Source organism: Hypomesus nipponensis, chromosome 15, assembly GCF_054491055.1.
Source record: "Hypomesus nipponensis isolate SF chromosome 15, ASM5449105v1, whole genome shotgun sequence".
Lineage (NCBI taxonomy): Eukaryota > Metazoa > Chordata > Actinopteri > Osmeriformes > Osmeridae > Hypomesus > Hypomesus nipponensis.
The window spans coordinates 17,196,538-17,214,969 of record NC_140375.1 but is presented as its reverse complement, the minus strand read 5'-3'; the positions used below and the strand labels follow the sequence as shown (position 1 = coordinate 17,214,969).

Here is an 18,432-nt window from a genome sequence, read left to right as displayed (position 1 = left end):
GCTTGTTTGGCCAATTTGATGGAACGTTACGTTTATATCCCATACGTTTTCCTCTGCCTTGTGATAAAAATGGTTGAAATTGAAGATGTACGGGACGGAGAAGATTATTAAAAAAAATGCTGTTTGAAATCTTCTTGATAAAGTTGTTTAATACATGTGATAACGCTCTGTTGCTGTTGTTACAGCTATGAAGGTAAGTGCCATCATCATATGCGTTGCTGTGACTTTATCCAAAATTTGCGACTTTGTGCTTGTTTTTAAACTAATTTCCGTGCTAGCTAGCTTGCTAGCTTTACTTCCATTGCGTTATTAGCTAGATTCAGTGTTTGTCTTTATTAATGGGGATATGTTAGTACGTTGTGACTGAGAAATTTATATAATCATTGGAGCCTATCATTGTTGCATTTTTACCGTTCTGGTGCCATCTGGTGTTTCAAATGTGCAACTGCATCTCGAGTGTTCGTATCCTTGACTTTTACGTCATTGATTTGTATCCACGGTTACTTGTGCTCTGAATCAATGTCGTTTATCATGAAGATACGTGAACTGTGAACAAGTAGTGTCCCTGCGTTAACATGTTGAGACCTAGTGTATTTCAAGATAAAAGCTCTGTTGCAGTTCTAACAACTATGAAGGTAAGTGCTAATATTATATGCTTTGCTTTTGACTTTGTATGCAGGATTTGCTACTTTGTGCTTGGTTTTAAACTAATTTCGGTGCTAGCTAAGCTAGCTAGCGTACAGTATGTGTCCACCTAGGTTACCTAGCTCTAGTTAGGCTAGCTCTCGACGCTCGTTAGAAATGTTACCAAAATGTCGTTATAATACAAATTAAAAACGTTATGTCACAGCATTGTACACTAATATATAGATACACACCTATATTATAACATTCCGGTTTTGAAATCCAATCAGTATATGCCCAAAAATGTTACTTTCCTGATTTTAGCAGTTATGGGACCCATTATCGTCCACTCAACCACTTCAATGGAGAAATGTCAGTTTGACGCTGCTGAAGGCAGATGCTACACATACGGTTTGAGAGCGTATTTACATAATCAAATCTCAAAGTAAGAAGCTGCAATTTGGTGTGCAGCAATATAAGATGTGTACATATCGACGTGTTACTTTAGTTCGTTGCTGCTGCATATGTTCTTTAAGAAATTAACGGAAGAGACGGTTGTGGACGATAATGGGGCCCCTTACACAAGCTAGTCTCGCTTTACTTCCATTGTGTTGTTATCTAGATTCAGTGTTTGTCTTTATTAACGGGGATATGTTAGTACATTGTAAAGTGTATGTAATATTATTATTTATGATTTTTAGATGCAGACAGTGTTGTGAGTCTCAACAAGGTACGTACTCCAGTTTTGTTAACTTTAATTTGACCACCCTCGTGGGCAGCATAAAGATAGTGCGCTGTGTTTTGTATTGCTGCAGTGGAAACATACTGTAATTTATATTGTTGTATCTCAGTTTTTAAATAGAAAATGGGACACATGCAATAGAGTATATTTATAGTATTGGATTTCAAACTGTGCAATTCCAATCCTGTACAATGGTATGATTTTAACTAGCTCTGTTAAACCAGACAGTAACGACGACGTGTATTCTTCATTAGCACATGTAACTTTATTAACCATCTCCCGCCTCGTACATCAGTCATTACTCAAAGGTCAAGCGCACCCTATTGGCCTGACGTTCCACTACATAACCAAAGACATTTTATTGTTAATTTACATCAGAATCAGAAGGGATTTTATTCGGCATGACTGTTTGCACAAACGAGGAATTTACTTTGGCAGGTAGGTGCATACATTAAACATATGGGAATATTGAAACTTAAATATGTGGATTAACTATACAAAAGGAGCTAGGAGTCTAGCTAATACTAAGGGGAATAAAATATAAGTTGCCAATATTTACAATCTAACCTAAAAAATCCAGAGAGTGCAAAGAGAACGATACAATAGTGCAAATTGCAATGTGCAGGGGAGTCATACATGTAATGCTTATTGTGTAGTAATTAAAGGCAGGGTAGGCAATGTTGTTGAGTAGCACTTTTTGTCGTATTTGCAAAAAGTAACTTGATGTCTTGATAGCAACCACTATATCTAAAGGTTTGACGGTAATATGAAATCAGTCTGACATCTGTGGGCGTTGCAATACTGAAATAAGCACGACCAATCAATAAGGGGTACCCTGACCACTGATAGGACGGGCTACCTGCCTGTCTACCTCTCTACCTGCGCACACTCTGCCCTTCTTTTCAGTGCTCCTTACTGTAGTTTTGTGGGAGTTGCTTTGAAGGGAGGAGTTGGGATGTTAAGGTTTGAATTGTGTCAAGAAGAAGCTAAAATAGCTAGCTTTGCGCTACTTGCCTACCCTGCCTTTAACTTCAAACTGTTTCTTCCAGATCCCCTACTGGCCAATCATACTTGATCGTGGGCGGAGACTAGACAGAAGAGACACCTTAAAGCTCCAGAGAGTCTACGGTGACTCAACCACTGAGACTACAGAAACTCAACCAGAGAGACTATAGAGAGAGACTCAACTAGAGAGACCCCAAAGACTCAACCAGAGAGACTACAGAGAGAGACTCAACTATTGAAAGACTCAACCAGAAACGGCAGTAACCAGACAGAGGATCAACCAGAGAGAAAAGAGCTTCCAGAGACTAGATACATGATACAGAGAACCAAGAGAGAGCTGAGTTATGGAGACACATCACTGTGATACATGTGGGAAGAGCCTTTCCTCATCCAGTAGCCTCAAGAAGCACATGAGGATCCACACTGGAGAGAAGCCCTACAGCTGTGACTTCTGTGGTAAAACCTTTCGCCAGACTGGCCATTTCACACGTCACCTCATGATTCACACTGGAGAGAAGCCCTACAGCTGTGACCTCTGTGGTAAAACCTTTAGTAGTGGTAGCAGTTTCACAGTTCACCGTAGAATCCACACTGGGGAGAAGCCCTACAGCTGTGACCTCTGTGGTAAAACCTTTAAACAGACTGGGGAATTGACAGCTCATCGCAGAATTCACACTGGAGAGAAGCCCTACAGCTGTGACCTCTGTGGTAAAACCTTTAGCCATGCTAGCAGTTACACATATCACCACAGGATACACACTGGAGAGAAGCCCTACAGCTGTTACCTCTGTGGTAAAACCTTTAGCTGTGGTGGCAGTTTCACAGTTCACTGCAGAATCCACACTGAAGAGAAGCCCTACAGCTGTGACCTCTGTGGTAAAACCTTTAGCCAGGCTTCCAATTTGAGAACTCACAGCAGAATCCACACTGGAGAGAAGCCCTACAGCTGTGATCTCTGTGGACAAACCTTTAACCAGGCTTCCAATTTGAGAACTCACCTCAGAATCCACACTGGAGAGAAGCCCTACAGCTGTGACGTCTGTGGTAAAACCTTTAACCAGGCTGGCAATTTCAGAGATCACTGCAAGATCCACACTGGAGAGAAACCCTACAGCTGTGACCTCTGTGACTATTCAGGTAAAACAAAGGACCTTCTGAAGAGTCACCTGCGTGTCCACAGTATAAAACCCCCAAAGCAGTGGTCTGGGACCAAGCTGTCCCAGCAGTCACCACCTGAGAGAACTTCTGTATGACCCACAGCTGAAAGAACTACTGGCCTACAACTAAAAAAAACTAAAATCCTCTGCTGTTAGACTGCTCCTCCTAACATTTTGTTGTCTAACTTTTTTTGATGTAAGACTTTTAGCCTGTGTTACGAACCTTGTACAGGGAAAGGCCATAACACCAGACACACAAGACAGAACTCACATGCAAACAGGGCAAGGGACGTAACTTACGGTCTGTGTCCTGTGTTCACCAACTGTCTTTGGAGAAGGGGAGCACTGAACTAATCCTCTCAAGGTTTCATCTATTTTTTTCTCAAATTTCCCTTCAACACAAGTTTCTTTTTCTTGGTCTGTCTAGTGTCTCTTAAGTTCTGCATTGTTTCCTTTTTGCTTTCTTGCATATTGTGGAGTTCCTCCTTTGATAGACATGAACTATTGAACTGATTATGTAACTGTCTGGAAATACTGTTTAACAGCGCTCAGATCATGTCATTTTCAGAGAGCCCTTCTACAGACATCACTTTAGTACTGTTTTGCTTGCTGCAAGAATAAACAGCTAAAGGCAAATTCTTCTGAATTTAAATCCATATTTATTCCTATTTACCAGATGATAGCCTGATAACAGGGCAGTTTACACCCTTCTATCCTACCTAACTGGAAGATGAAGACTGGAACAGAGATGTGTTAAACATAGGGCTGGGCGGTAGGTCTATGTCCTCAAATTTACATCACGGTATCATTTTACATTTATTCATTTAGCAGACGCTTTTATACAAATTGTATACGACTTCCAAGAGAGAGCTTTACAAAGTGCATAGGTCACTGATAATAACAACAAGATAGCCCCAAAGCATTGCGGGTAGCCCGAAACAAGAAGTACACATTGTGAACAAACAAAAAATAAGTGCTAAAGGGAAGAAACCATAAGAGCATGTAGTTAAGCAAGTTACAATTAAACAACATGAATATATAAGTGCAAGTGTACCTGTAGGAAAGCAATACAAATAGGATTAACTAAAATAGAATACAACATTTTAAATCAGCTACCACTAACTAACAAGAGCAACAGTCTAAGCAAGAGTCATTGTGATCCTTGAGGAAACTAGCATTGGGTTCAGCAAACCATTCCTAAGTACCGTTGTACACCCGGAACAAGTGCATCTTGAGCCTTCTCTTGAAGGTGGAGATACAGTCTGTGTCTCTGATGGAGGTGGGGAGTTGATTCCACCACTGGGGGGCCAGGCAGGAGAAGAGCTTGTGTTGGGACCGGGCGGTCTTGAGCGGTGGGACCACCAGGCGGTTGTCTGAAGAAGACCGTAGGTGGCGGGTGGGGGTGTAAGGCTGCAGGAAAGACTTGATGTAGTCGGGTGCAGTCCCGTTCACTGCTCAGAAGGTCAGTACCAGGGTCTTGAATCTGATGCGGGCCGTTATGTGTAGCCAGTGGAGGGAGATGAGGAGCGGGGTAACGTGGGAGCGTCTGAGTAGATTGTAGACCAGGCGGGCCGCTGTGTTCTGAAGAGGGCGGGTTGCGCATGCTGGGAGACCAGCGAGCAGCGAGTTGCAGTAGTCCAACTTGGAGAGGACAAGTGCTTGGACAAGCAGCTGGGTGGAGTGCTCAGACAGGTATCTCCTGATCTTCTGGGTGTTGTAGAGGGTGAATCTACAAGACCGGGAGACTGCAGCAATGAGGGACAGCTCGTCATCCATGGTAACCCCAAGGTTCCTGGCAGAGGATGAGGGGGTCACTGTCGCAGATCCCAGCGTGATTGAGAGGTCGTGGGAATTGGAGGGTTTGGCCGGGATGATGAGAAGTTCTGTTTTGGCGAGGTTCAGCTGGAGGTGGTGCTCGGTCATCCAGGCGGAGATGTCTGCGAGGCAGGCCTCAATCCTAGCTGAGATCCCCGGATCGGTCGGGGGGAGCGACAGATACAGCTGCGAGTCGTCAGCGAAGCAGTGGTAGGAGAAGCCATGGGAGGTGATGATTGGTCCAAGTGAGGTGGTGTACAGAGAGAAGAGGAGGGGTCCAAGGACGGAGCCCTGTGGGACACCCTTGGAGAGCTGGCTAGGGTCTGACAGGTTGCCTCCCCAGGAGACCTGGTAGGATCTTCCCGACAGGTAGGATGAGATCCACTGGAGTGCAGTGCCAGTGATGCCCATCTCAGAAAGTCTGGAGAGCAGGATCTGGTGGTTAACCGTATCAAACGCTGCAGAAAGGTCCAGCAGAATGATGACGGATGACCTTGAAGCCGCTCTGGCAGACTGGAGGGCAGTGGTGACTGAAAGGAGGGCAGTCTCTGTGAAGAGGCCGGTCTTGAAGCCCGATTGGTTGGGGTCAAGCAGGTTGTTCTGAGAGAGAAAGTTAGACAGTTGGTTAGATACAGCACGTTCAATTGTTTTAGAAAAGAAGGGTAACAGTGATACTGGTCTGTAGTTGTGGAGGACGGCAGGGTTAAGGGAGGGTTTTTTGAGTAGAGGGGTAACTCTGGCGTGTTTGAAGGCAGAGGGGAAGGTGCCAGAGGTAAGAGAGGAGTTTAGGACATGGAGCAGAAAAGTTATGATAGAGGGGGAGATGGTTTGAAAGAGAGGGGAGGGGACAGGATCAAGGGGACAGGAGGTGGGGCGATGAAAGAGAATGAGGTCAGATTTTGTAGCTACCGGTAATGGTAGGTTATATATTACGATAAATGATAATAGTTTTTTATTCCATTTGTTTGAATAGAATGCTATCCGCACAGGCCATTATCTGCCGCACTCGGCCGGTTTGGACGGAGTAGATAATACGGCAGGTGTTGCATGAATTACGTTTCTTTGTGTTGTCCATTTTGTTAATTAAAAGTCTAAACTTTTTAGTTACGTAGTATTTGTTTATAGGAGTCACGCGAGTTTCGGACACCTATACGACCAGTGAACTAGTGGCCTCGTTTTTTGCAGATTTCTGTGAAACATTAAGCTAAATACCTATTGCTTGTTTGGCCAATTTGATTTTTTCTCTACCTTGTAATAAAGGTGGTTGAAATTGAAGATGTAGGGGACGGAGATTATTTTTAAAAATTGCTGTTTGCAATCATCTTGATAAAGGAGGATTTTCCTTAAATAATCACGCATACACTTATATAATGAAAACATCCCTTCTCTTCAATATCGTCTAAACAGTTCAAGTGTACGATTTAATACGAAAAATAGCCGAATGAAAATATCATGACGCACCTAGCCTTTTTACCGCGCTGGTGCCATCAGGTGTAAAGATCAAAGCTGTTGCAGTTCTAACAGCTAGGTAAGTGCTATCATTATATGCGTTGCTGTGACTTCTTCCAGGATTTGCGACTTTGTGCTTGTTTTTAAACTCATTTCTGTGCTAGCTAGCTTGCTGTACTTCCATTGCGTTATTAGCTAGATTCAGTGTTTGTCCAGAGAATGTCTAGCCTGGCTGCCAGCCCAACTTCTCTGATTGGTTGCTCTGATTGGTTGTAGGTCTATCCAATTGAGCGAAGAGGCATTTGTTTTCCAGGCTCGTTTGAAACACGCCCCGTAGTCAAAGCCCAACGGAGAGTTCTCAGACTCATATTCTGACTAGAATTATGAGTATGACAACGTCAGGCTAGAGAATGTCTGGTTTGTCTTTATGAATGGGGATATGTTAGTACGTTGTGACCGTGAGAAGTGTATGTTATCATTGTAGCCTTTTTACCGTTCTGGTGCCATCTGGTGTTTCAAATGTACAACTGTATCACGAGTGTTTGTATCATTGACTTTACAGTCATTGGTTTGTATCCACGATTACGTGTCCTAAATTAATAGGTGCGTTCGACTTCATGCAGCGCCGGCGTCGTCTGCAGCCGCCTGCAGCCCGGCTGACTCGAAGCAGCCAATGGCATTCTCAGATTCAAGGCAGCCGGCTGCAGTCGGCTGCAGCGCTGCATGAAGTCAGCCCATGTCGAACGCGCCTAATGTAGTTTATCATGGAGATGCGTAAACTTAAGTTTCCTTACGTTTTAACATTTTGAGACCTAATGTTTTTAAAGATTAAAGCTCTGTTGCAGATCTAACAGCTATGGAGGTAGGTGCTTATATTATATTCTGTGCTTTTGACGTTATATCCAGGATTTGCTACTTTGTGCTTGGTTTTAAATTTTGGTGCTAGCTAGCTAGCTTTACTTCGATTGTGTTGTTGGCTAGATTCAGTGTTTGTCTTTATTAATGGGGATATGTTAGTACGTTGTGAAAAGTATGTAATATTATTTTTGTTATTTAGATGCAGACACTCTTGTGAGTCTTAAGGTACGTACTCCAGTTTTGTGATGTTTAGTTTGACCGCCCTCGTGGCAGCATAAAGATGGTGTGCTGTGTTCTGTATTGCTGCAGTGGTATGGAAGCAAATCGTGACCAAAATTCTAATAAAAATGCATTTCCAGAAATGTATTTTCATTTTAAGAACGTGGCTGCAAAATCGTGACCACAATTCAAATTCAAATGCATTTCCAGAAATTCGTGACAACCTCATTTATGTGTAAATATGTGACGGCAGAGTATGCAGCCAAGCTCTCTGTGACTTGTTCTACTCGGTCACGGGCATCAGACTCAGATATATTATTAGATTCTACCTGCTCAGCTAATTCTGACAGTGTGTGCACAATATGAGGGAGCGCCATGATCTGTGATGCATCCTCTAAAGACCCGGCAATTCAATCAATTTCCCGGCACATTTGCAATGTATCTTAACGATAGATTGTAAATTATGGTTACTTTATTTTTTATTTTTTATTCTAAATCCCCTTAGTATTAGCTAGACTTTGCTCATTTTGTATAGTTAGTCTACATATTTAAGTTTTAAGATTCCTATATGTTTAATGTATGCACCTTCCGTCAAAGTAAATTCCTTGTCTGTGCAAACTTTCATGGTGAATAAAACCCTTTCTGATTTTGATGTAATGCAATGCATATGTGCACATCGCCCCCTACCGAACAAGATGGGTAGCTCGGTCAGCAGGGAGCTGAAGAAGAGCGGCTACTGACGTCACTCTGCTGCGCCGCTCAGAATGCTTTTTCATTCATTGTGCATTTCTGGAAATGAATTTGAATTATGGTCACGATTTTGCTAGCCTGGTCCTAACCAGACCCTCGTACATTTCATTTGTACAGAGAGTCTTGGATCGCCCCATTGACAAGCGTTAACTTCCTAAAAAGGCAGGGTCCTCTGTTAAAGTTCAAAACTATTGGATCTGCCCAGAGCCACTCTAATCTGCCATAACCAATCGCAAGTGTTCGTTTTAGCCAACTCCTTCACCACTACTGTAACGGAGCTAGCTGCCGTAGCTGTAAAATCAAACTTTTCCCGAACCCCTTGGGGAAGAGGGCTACAACATCATGGCCACCTACAAAACTCAGCAAGGAATATTTTTGCTCCGGCTTTAACTAATGGATATTCGGCAGCATTGCCACAACCGCAGAATAACTTTGCTCGCATCTTTCTCCGCCGCCATTACTGAACTACTCAAACTAGTGCACGACATTAACGTCATCGTTTTCAGCCACTCTCAGTTCGCTGATTGGACCTATAAAAAATCTGAAAACCTACTTCAGAGTCAAACTCTAATACAGAAGCAAAATCCAAATTGAGCGGAAGTACGTAGGAGGGCAGAGCCAGGCTACAATTTTGCAGCCACGTTATTTAAATGAAAATGCATTTCTGGAAATGCATTTGATACATTTTGGTCACGATTTGCTTCCACACAGTGGAGCCAATAAATAGTGCTCATAAACATTCCGTAATTTATTTTCTATATTGTAACTATCCTTTTTAAATAGAAAACGAGACACAGTTTGAGAACCAATTAAGTATATTAATATTTTTGGATTTCAGACTTTGCAATTCCAATCCAAAGTTATTTTATTGTAAATGTACATGTAATGCTTATTGTTTCGTAATCAATCGTCTAGGTTATTATTCATCTGAAGAAAACCAAATCACTGTGAGGAGTTGTATGCCAGAGATTACGTTTTTATCACAGTGTTGTGTTTCTCCAGTAAAAAATAAACCTGGGAAACATACACCTCTCACCAAAAGATCAACATGCAAAGTGGACCTTAATGACAGACAAAGGAGTTCTTTTATATTTCAAAGCTGAGTTCTCATTCACTTGGAACTGTTTCTTCCAGATCCCCTACTGGCCAATCATACTTGATCATGGGCGGAGACTAGACAGAGGAGACACCTTAAGGCTCCAGGGAGACTACAGAGACTCAACCAGAAACAGCATTAACCAGTGAGAGGATCAACCAGAGAGAAACAAGCTTCCAGAGATGAGATACTGGATCCAGAGAGGCCAGGCAGAGAAGCTGAGTTATGGAGACACATCACTGTGATACATGTGGGAAGAGTCTTTCCTCATCCAGAAACCTCAAGGTGCACATGAGGATCCACACAGGAGAGAAGCCCCACAGCTGTGACCTCTGTGGTAAAACCTTTAGCCAGGCTTGCCATTTCAGAGTCCACAGCAGGATCCACACTGGAGAGAAGCCCTACAGCTGTGATCTCTGTGGTAAAACCTTTAGCAGGGATGGAAGTTTAACAGATCACCGCAGGATCCACACTGGAGAGAAGCCATACAGCTGTGACCTCTGTGGTAAAACCTTTAGCCAGGCTTCCACTTTGACAAATCATCTCAGGATCCACACTGGAGAGAAACCCTACAGCTGTGACCTCTGTGATAAAACCTTTACCCGTGCTAGCAGTTTTACAGATCACCGCAGAATCCACACTGGAGAAAGACCCTACAGCTGTGACCTATGTGATAAAACCTTTAGCTGTGCTAGCAGTTTCAGAGTTCACCGCAGAAGCCACACTGGAGAGAAGCCTCACAGCTGTGACCTCTGTGATAAAACCTTTAGCCAGACTTCCACTTTGAGAAATCACCGCAGAAGCCACACTGGAGAGAAGCCTCACAGCTGCGAACTCTGTGGTAAAACCTTTAGCCAGACTTGCTCTTTGAGAAATCACCTCAGGATCCACGCTGGAGTGAAGCCCTACAGCTGTGACCTCTGTGATAGAACTTTTAGCAGAGCTAACCATTTAACTGTTCACCACATGATCCACACTGGAAAGAAGCCCTACAGCTGTGACCTCTGTGATAAAACTTTTAGCAATGGTAGCAGTCTCACAGTTCACCGCAGAATCCACACTGGAGAGAAGCCTTACAGTTGTGACCTCTGTGATAAAACTTTTAGCTGTGGTAGCAGTCTCACAGTTCACCGGAGAAGCCATACTGGAGAGAAGCCCTACAGCTGTGACCTCTGTGATAAAACCTTTAGCCGTGCTGATAGTTTGACAATTCACAGCCGAATCCACACTGTAGAGAAGCCATACAGCTGTGACCTCTGTGGTAAAACCTTTAGCCAGGCTGGCCATTTCACAGTTCACCTCAGGGTCCACACTGGAGAGAAACCCTACAGCTGTGACCTCTGTGACTATTCAGGTAAAACAAAGGTCCATCTGAAGAGTCACCTGCGTGTCCACAGTAGAAAACCCCCAAAGCAGTGATGTCTGGGGCCAAACTGTCCCAGCAGTCACCACCTGAGAGAACTTCTGTATGACCCACATTTGAAAGAAGTTCTGGCCTACAACTGCTGTGAAGGCCGGAACTTCTTGTAGCTGAGTGCTCCTCCCAAGATTTCTTCCATTTTGTTGTCCAACTTTTATTGATGCTAGACTGTTTAACCTGTGTTACGAACATTGTCTAGGGGGACAGGCCGTAACACTAGACAAACACACAAGACAGAACACGCATGCATACAGGGCGAGGGACATAACAGCCTGTGTTCTGCACCTCTCTTTCACCAACTGTCTTTGAAGGAGGGGAGCACTGATTGTATGTTATATTACATTGCATAGCTCTGCCAGTAGTTTATTGTATTTTGCTGCACATTTTCAACATTTTTAATTTGTTCATTATGTTTAAATGTATACTGTATGCACATGCCCACCAAAGTAAATTCCTTGTTTGTGACCGAATACTTGGAGATTAAACACAATTCTGATTCTGAACTGCTCCTCCTAAGGTTTCATCTATTTCTTCTGTAAAGTTCCTTGTCTTCCTTGAGGGTTTAGGTTGGTTGAGGGGCAGTTCTATGGCTGTATGTCAAGCCCTCTGTGACATTGCTTGTAAACATGTCCATACAAATACATTTTAATTTGATGATCAGTCGTCCAATGCAAACTAATTTTATACACTTTTCTGTATTTACATATGCAAGTCAAGGGTCAAGAGACTGGATGGTTCTGAAACAAAAGGGTTTATTGTCCGATTTACCAGATGATAGTCTGATAACAGGGCAGTTTACACCCTTCTCTTCTACCTAACTGGAAGATGAAGACTGGAACAGAGATGGTAAACACAGGGCAGTAGGCATATGTCCTAAAATGTCACATTATAATTTTGTAGTAAGGATGATAACGGTATAGGCTATATATCACATTATATGAGTTTTTCTTTAAAAAAATTGTCCATTTGTTTCAATAGAATGCAATCTGCCACGGAAGAAGAGATAGCATAGCTTTCAACAGTATGCTACTTTTATGGGATCAGAAGAAAACTTTGTTCAATATTTGTAGTAAGGAAGTGGTAACAAATCTCAACAGTAAACATTTTAACATAAACAATTCTAACCAAAGTTTACGTCTCTGTAAACGTCGTAAGGTGTGTCATTTAAAGACCGAACAATAAAGGCCGAAAACGATGGTCTAATCAATTCCATCTATACTGATTATGAGGATGCATTAGATTGATTGCAACGTTTGTGTAGATTGCTTTGGATATTTGGCTTTAAATTCCATATGGTAATTTACTCTGTGCCTGGTGTAAGGCTGTGAAAAATACAATTTCTGGAAGGCTCCAAAGCAGATTTAATGTTATGGTCCAGATTCATATTGTAGGCGTAATTCGTACCGGCATATATCTATGATTATTATTTAACCACTGTCAGAACACAGTATGATATGTGAATACAAACTGGGTTTTTCTAGAATCACACAAGGACAGTTCATCTTGGGACTTACATAGGCCTATTTATTTACCCATAAAACAGTCCACATATATGTATTTAATAATAGCCTACTGTTTCATTAGAAATATGTTTGTTAGTGAAAGGCTTATCCTATAAGGATTGAAGAGTGCTGACAAAACTGTCATCAATGGTTCTAACCCTTAAAATTCAGAAAAGTAAGGAACACATATGGTCAAGTTTTCTCAAATGTGCAACTGCACCTCGCGTATTTGTATCCTTCACTTTGTCATTGGTTTGTATCCACGGTTACTTGAGCTCTAAAGTAATGTAGTTTATCAATGAGATACGTAAACTGAAGTGTCCCTCCGTTTTAACATTTTGAGACCTAATGTATTTAAAAATTTAAGCTCTGCTGCAGTTTTAACAGCTATGAAGGTAAGTACTAGCATTATATGGGTTGCTTTTGACGTTTTATCCAGGATTTGCTACTTTGTGCTTGGTTTTTAAACTCATTTCGTTGCTTGCTAGCTCGCTAGCTTTAGGTTACTTCGATTGCGTTGTTAGACACAATCATTGTTTGTCTTAATTAACGGGGATATGTTAGTACGTTGTGAAAAGTGTATGTAATAATATTATTTTATTTAGATGCAGACAGTCTTGTGAGTCTCAAGGTACGTACTCCAGATTTGTAAACTTTAATTTGACCGCCCTCGTGGGCAGCATAAAGACAGTGTGCTGTGTTCTGTATTGCTGCAGTAGAGCTGATAAAAACTGAGTGCTCATAAACATTCCGTAATTTGTTTTCTATGTTGTAACTATCCCTTTTAAAGATAAAACGAACACATACAGTATGAGACCCAATAGCGTATATTAATATGATTGGATATCAAACTTTGCAATTCCAATCCAGTCATTTTATTGTTAATATCTAAGTAATGCTTATTGTGTCGTAATTAATTGTATAAACTACTATTCATTTGAAGGAAACCAAATTACTATGAGGAGTTGTATATGCCAGAGATGACGTTTGTATCACAGTGTTGTGATAGACCAGAGAGACCAGACAGAGAACAAAGAGAGAGCTGTGTTATGGAGACACATCACTGTGATACATGTGGGAAGAGCCTTTCCTCATCCAGTAACCTCAAGAAGCACATGAGGATCCACAATGGAGAGAAGCCCTACAGCTGTGACTTCTGTGGTAAAACCTTTAGCCAGGCTGGCCATTTCACACGTCACCTCATGATTCACACTGGAGAGAAGCCCTACAGCTGTGACCTCTGTGGTAAAACCTTTAGCAGTGGTAGCAGTTTCACAGTTCACCGCAGAATCCACACTGGAGAGAAGCCCTACAGCTGTGACCTCTGTGGTAAAACCTTTAGCCATGCTAGCAGTTACACATATCACCACAGGATACACACTGGAGAGAAGCCCTACAGCTGTTACCTCTGTGGTAAAACCTTTAGCTGTGGTAGCAGTTTCACAGTTCACCGCAAGATCCACACTGGAGAGAAGCCTTACAGCTGTGACGTCTGTGGTAAAACCTTTAGCATTTATAGCAGTTTGACAGTTCACAGCAGAATCCACACTGGAGAGAAGCCCTACAGCTGTGACGTATGTGGTAAAACCTTTAGCCAGGTTTCCACTTTGAGAAATCACCTCAGGATCCACACTGGAGAGAAGCCCTACAGCTGTGACCTCTGTGATGAAACTTTTAGCAGTGGTAGCAGTCTCACAGTTCACCGCAGAATCCACACTGGAGAGAAGCCCTACAGCTGTGACGTATGTGGTAAAACCTTTAGCCAGGTTTCCACTTTGAGAAATCACCTCAGGATCCACACTGGAGAGAAGCCCTACAGCTGTGACCTCTGTGATGAAACTTTTAGCAGTGGTAGCAGTCTCACAGTTCACCGCAGAATCCACACTGGAGAGAAGCCCTACAGCTGTGACGTCTGTGGTAAAACCTTTAACCAGGCTGGCCATTTTACAGTTCACCTCAGGATCCACACTGGAGAGAAGCCCTACAGCTGTGACCTCTGTGACTATTCAGGTAAAACAAAGGTCCATCTGAAGAGTCACCTGCGTGTCCACAGTAGAAAACCCCCAAAAAGGTGATGTCTGGGGCCAAGCTGTTCCAGCAGTCACCACCTGAGAGAACTTCTGTACGACCCACATTTGAAAGAACTTCCCGCCTACAACTGCTGTTAGACTGCTCCTTCCAAGATTTCTTCCATTTTGTTGTCCAACTTTTATTGATGCAAGACTGATTAACCTGTGTTACGAACATTGTCTAGGGGGACAGGCCGTAACACTAGACAAACACACAAGACAGGAGGAGGGGAGCACTGATTGTATGTTATATTACATTGTGTAACTCTGCCAGTAGTTTATTATATTTTGCCGTGCATCTGATACATTTTTATGTTGTTCATTATGTTTAAATGTATACTGTATGCACCTGACCACCAAAGTAAATTCCTTGTTTGTGATGTGTTAAACATAGGGCAGGGCGGTAGGCATATGTCCATAAATTTACACAATATAATTTTGTAGCACACAGTCCACATATAATGTATTTAATAATACTGTTTGATTAGGAATACGTTTGTTAGTGAAAGGGTTATCCTATAAGGATTGAAGAGTGCTGACAGAACTGTCATCAATGGTTCAGAGATCAGAGTGTCTTGGGGGGCATCAGTCTGTGTATATTTGTCAGTTCAAATGAGAGCAGGACATTAGCCCAACTTTTGGTACAACTCTTAAGTTTGGGGAAAGGGAAATAGGCAGTGAAGAACTCTTCTGATTCGTAACTCAAACTAAACTCAGAGCTGCTGCGTGTAACATCAAATACACTCAGGACTCTGCTTTGTGAAGAGGAGGGTGTATTTATGTCAGTAAAGTTGAAAGGTCAGCTGAGTGAGTGCACTAAGTACAAACTATATTCCAGTGACACTAGAATGCTCTAGTCCAGCTGTTACTGACTTACAGGGTACAGGGACATTCCCCCAAGGCAAGTAGGGTGAAGTGCCTTGCCCAAGGACACTATGTCATTTGAAACGGCCAGGAATCAGACCAACAACCTTCTGATTAATGGCCTAATTCCCTAACCGCTCAGCCATCTGACCCCCTACATTTGTAATGATGAGGGATGATGGGTATTAGTGAAAGGGTTATCCTATAAGGATTGAAGAGCATTAACAGAACTGTCATCAATGTTTATAACCCTAAAAATACAGGAAATCAAGAGAGTTGAATAGTATCACATTAGTATACGAGACGATTAGCACAGCCTTCGCAAGCACAGCATTAGGACACTGCATGCTAGATAGCTTTTGTTTAAGCTCTTAGAAATTACCTTGGTCTTCTTTCTGTTTTCCTTGTTCAAAGTTGCATGGTATTATACACTTTGGTAATACTGTGACCTTCCTATACCCTAGTGTCACAGGGTATGGCTATGTATGCACAAGCAAACATCAGTTTATCAATGATATAAGAAACAGATGGGAAAAGTTGATTTTTTAGAATTGTTCCCAATTTTATTTGGAACTCATGCTGTGATGAGGAATATGACGAAGCCAAAAGTTAACTTTGTAGCCTACTATATTGATATGATCAATGACATGTACTAAACAAGGTGCATAAAAGATAAGTGAATCAATCAACAAACTGATTAATAAATAACGCAAAGTCACCTTTGTAACCTGGGAACCCTCTACCCCCTGGTGGGCCTTGGTCTCCATCTTGCCCTGGTTCCCCTGGCTCTCCTGCTGTGCAGTACAGACCTACCGAAATCCCAGAGCACAGGGTATGGGTTCCTAATCACCAACTGAATGACCAGCAATCAAACTGGTCTCTTTCCAGCCCATCCACCACATCAAATACATAAGCAGTAGGGAACACATTTTGGTCAACTTTTTCTCAAATGTGGTTACCAAGGCTACCATCTTGACCCGCGAGAAAACAGCTTCAACCAGTATGAAATGTAAACTGATTCATAGGGCTATTGATATTGTGTATCAACAGTGATCTGTGAGAAGAATACTATAATTGTAGCATTTTTACCGTGCTGGTCCCACCTGGTGTTTCAAATGTGCAACTGCATATCGAGTGTTAGTATCAATAGGTGTGTTCGACTTAATGCAGCGCCGGCGTCGCCTGCAGCCGCCTGCAGCCCGGCTGACTTGAAGCAGCCAATGACATTCTCAGCTTCAAGGCAGCCGGCTGCAGCCGACTGTCGGCGCCGCCGTTGCTGCATGAAGTCGAATACACCTATTGACTTTTTGCAGTCATTGGTTTGTATCCACGGTTACGTGAGCTCTAAATCAATGTAGTTTATCATGAAGATATGTAAACTTAGTGTCCCGACGTTTTAACATTTTGAGACCTAATGCATTTAAAGATTAAAGCTCTGTTGCAGTTCTATCCGCTATGACGGTAAGTGCTAGGATTATATGCGTTGCTTTTGACGTGTATCTTGGATTTGCTACTTTGGGCTTGGTTTTGAACTCATTTCGTAGCTAGTTTAAGCACTAGCTAAGTGCTAGCATTATATGCGTTGCTTTTTGACGTGTATCTCGGATTTGCTACTCTGTGCTTGGTTTTGAGCTCATTTCGGTGCTAGCTACTAGTAGTAGCTACTACTACACAGTTTTAGCTAGCTACGAGAAGTGCCTAGCTTTACTTCGATTGTGTTGGTACCTACATTCAATGTTTTTCTTCATTAATGGGGATATGTTAGTACGTTGTGAAAAGTGAATATAATATTATTTCATGTTATTTAGATGCAGACAGTCTAGTGAGTCTCAAGGTACTTACTCCAGATTTGTAAACTTACTTTTGACCGCCCTCGTCGGAAGCATCAAGATACTGTAGTGTGCTGTGTTCTGTATTGCTGCAGTCGAGCCAAAATAAGTTGTGCTCATATTCATAAACAGTCCATGATTTATTTTCTATGTTTTGGCTACATTTACATTTAGTCAAACGCTCTTAGCGACTTACAGTAGGTACAGGGACATTCCCCCGAGGCAAGTAGGGTGAAGTACCTTGCCCAAGAACACAACGTCATATGGCACAGCCGGGATTGAACCGGCAACCTTCTTATCAAAAACCCGATTCCCTAACCGCTTAGCCATCTGACCCCCAGATATCCTTTTTAAATAGAAAACGAGACACATACAGTATGTGCTTATATAGCCTATTGTAATATTATTGGATTTCAAACTTTTGCAATTCCAATTCAGTCATTTTTTTGTTAATTTACATGTATAGCTTATTGTGTAGTAATTAAAGGCAGGGTTGGCAATGTTGAGAAGCTCTTTTTGTCATATTTGCCGAAAATAACTTTATATCTTGATAGCAACCAATATATCTAGAGGTTTGACGGTCATTCAGGCATTTGTGGGAGTCGCAATACTGTAATGAACACGACCAATAATTAAGGGACACCCTGACTAGTTATTGGACGAGCTACCTGTCTGTCTACCTCCCTACCTGCCACTCTGCCCCTCCACTCAACACTCGTTACTGTAGTTTTGTAGGAGTGGCTTTGAAGGGAGCATATGCATTACATATGCAAAGTGGATATTATGACAGACACATTATTTATATAAAATAATGATTTTACATGTGAAAGCTGAGTTGTCATTAACTTGGAACTGTTTCTTCCAGCTCCCCTACTGGCCAATCATACTTGATCATGGGTGGAGACTAGACAGAGAAGACACCTCAAGGCTCCAGAGAGACAACAGAGACTCAACCAGAGAGACTACAGAGACTCAACCAGAGAGACTACAGAGAGAGATTCAACCAGAGAGACTACAGAGACTCAACCAGAGA

General features: G+C 42.2%; 2 protein-coding genes across 4 annotated transcripts; both read left to right on the top strand.

The window, feature by feature from the left end:
- Positions 1-497: 497 nt before the first annotated feature.
- LOC146257857 (uncharacterized) lies at positions 498-3,628 on the top strand. The gene is made up of 3 exons (XM_084674403.1): positions 498-635; positions 1,326-1,354; positions 2,416-3,628. The coding sequence occupies exon 3, from the start codon at positions 2,716-2,718 to the stop codon at positions 3,622-3,624; it is 909 nt and encodes a 302-aa protein (XP_084530529.1). The 5' UTR covers positions 498-635; positions 1,326-1,354; positions 2,416-2,715; the 3' UTR covers positions 3,625-3,628.
- Positions 498-18,405, top strand: LOC146257856 (uncharacterized). Of its 3 annotated transcripts, XM_084674401.1 has the most exons (4): positions 6,225-7,875; positions 9,754-10,383; positions 13,710-17,031; positions 18,265-18,405. In XM_084674401.1, exons 2-3 carry the CDS (start codon positions 9,941-9,943, stop codon positions 14,710-14,712), a joined length of 1,446 nt encoding a protein of 481 aa, XP_084530527.1. In that variant the 5' UTR covers positions 6,225-7,875; positions 9,754-9,940; the 3' UTR covers positions 14,713-17,031; positions 18,265-18,405. The 3 variants fall into 3 exon arrangements, with proteins under 3 accessions (XP_084530526.1, XP_084530527.1, XP_084530525.1); XM_084674400.1 differs by lacking the exons at positions 6,225-7,875; positions 13,710-17,031; positions 18,265-18,405 and adding exons at positions 498-635; positions 1,326-1,354 and having other exon boundaries at positions 9,754-11,972; XM_084674399.1 differs by lacking the exons at positions 13,710-17,031; positions 18,265-18,405 and having other exon boundaries at positions 6,242-7,654; positions 7,850-7,875; positions 9,754-11,972.
- Positions 18,406-18,432: the final 27 nt, after the last annotated feature.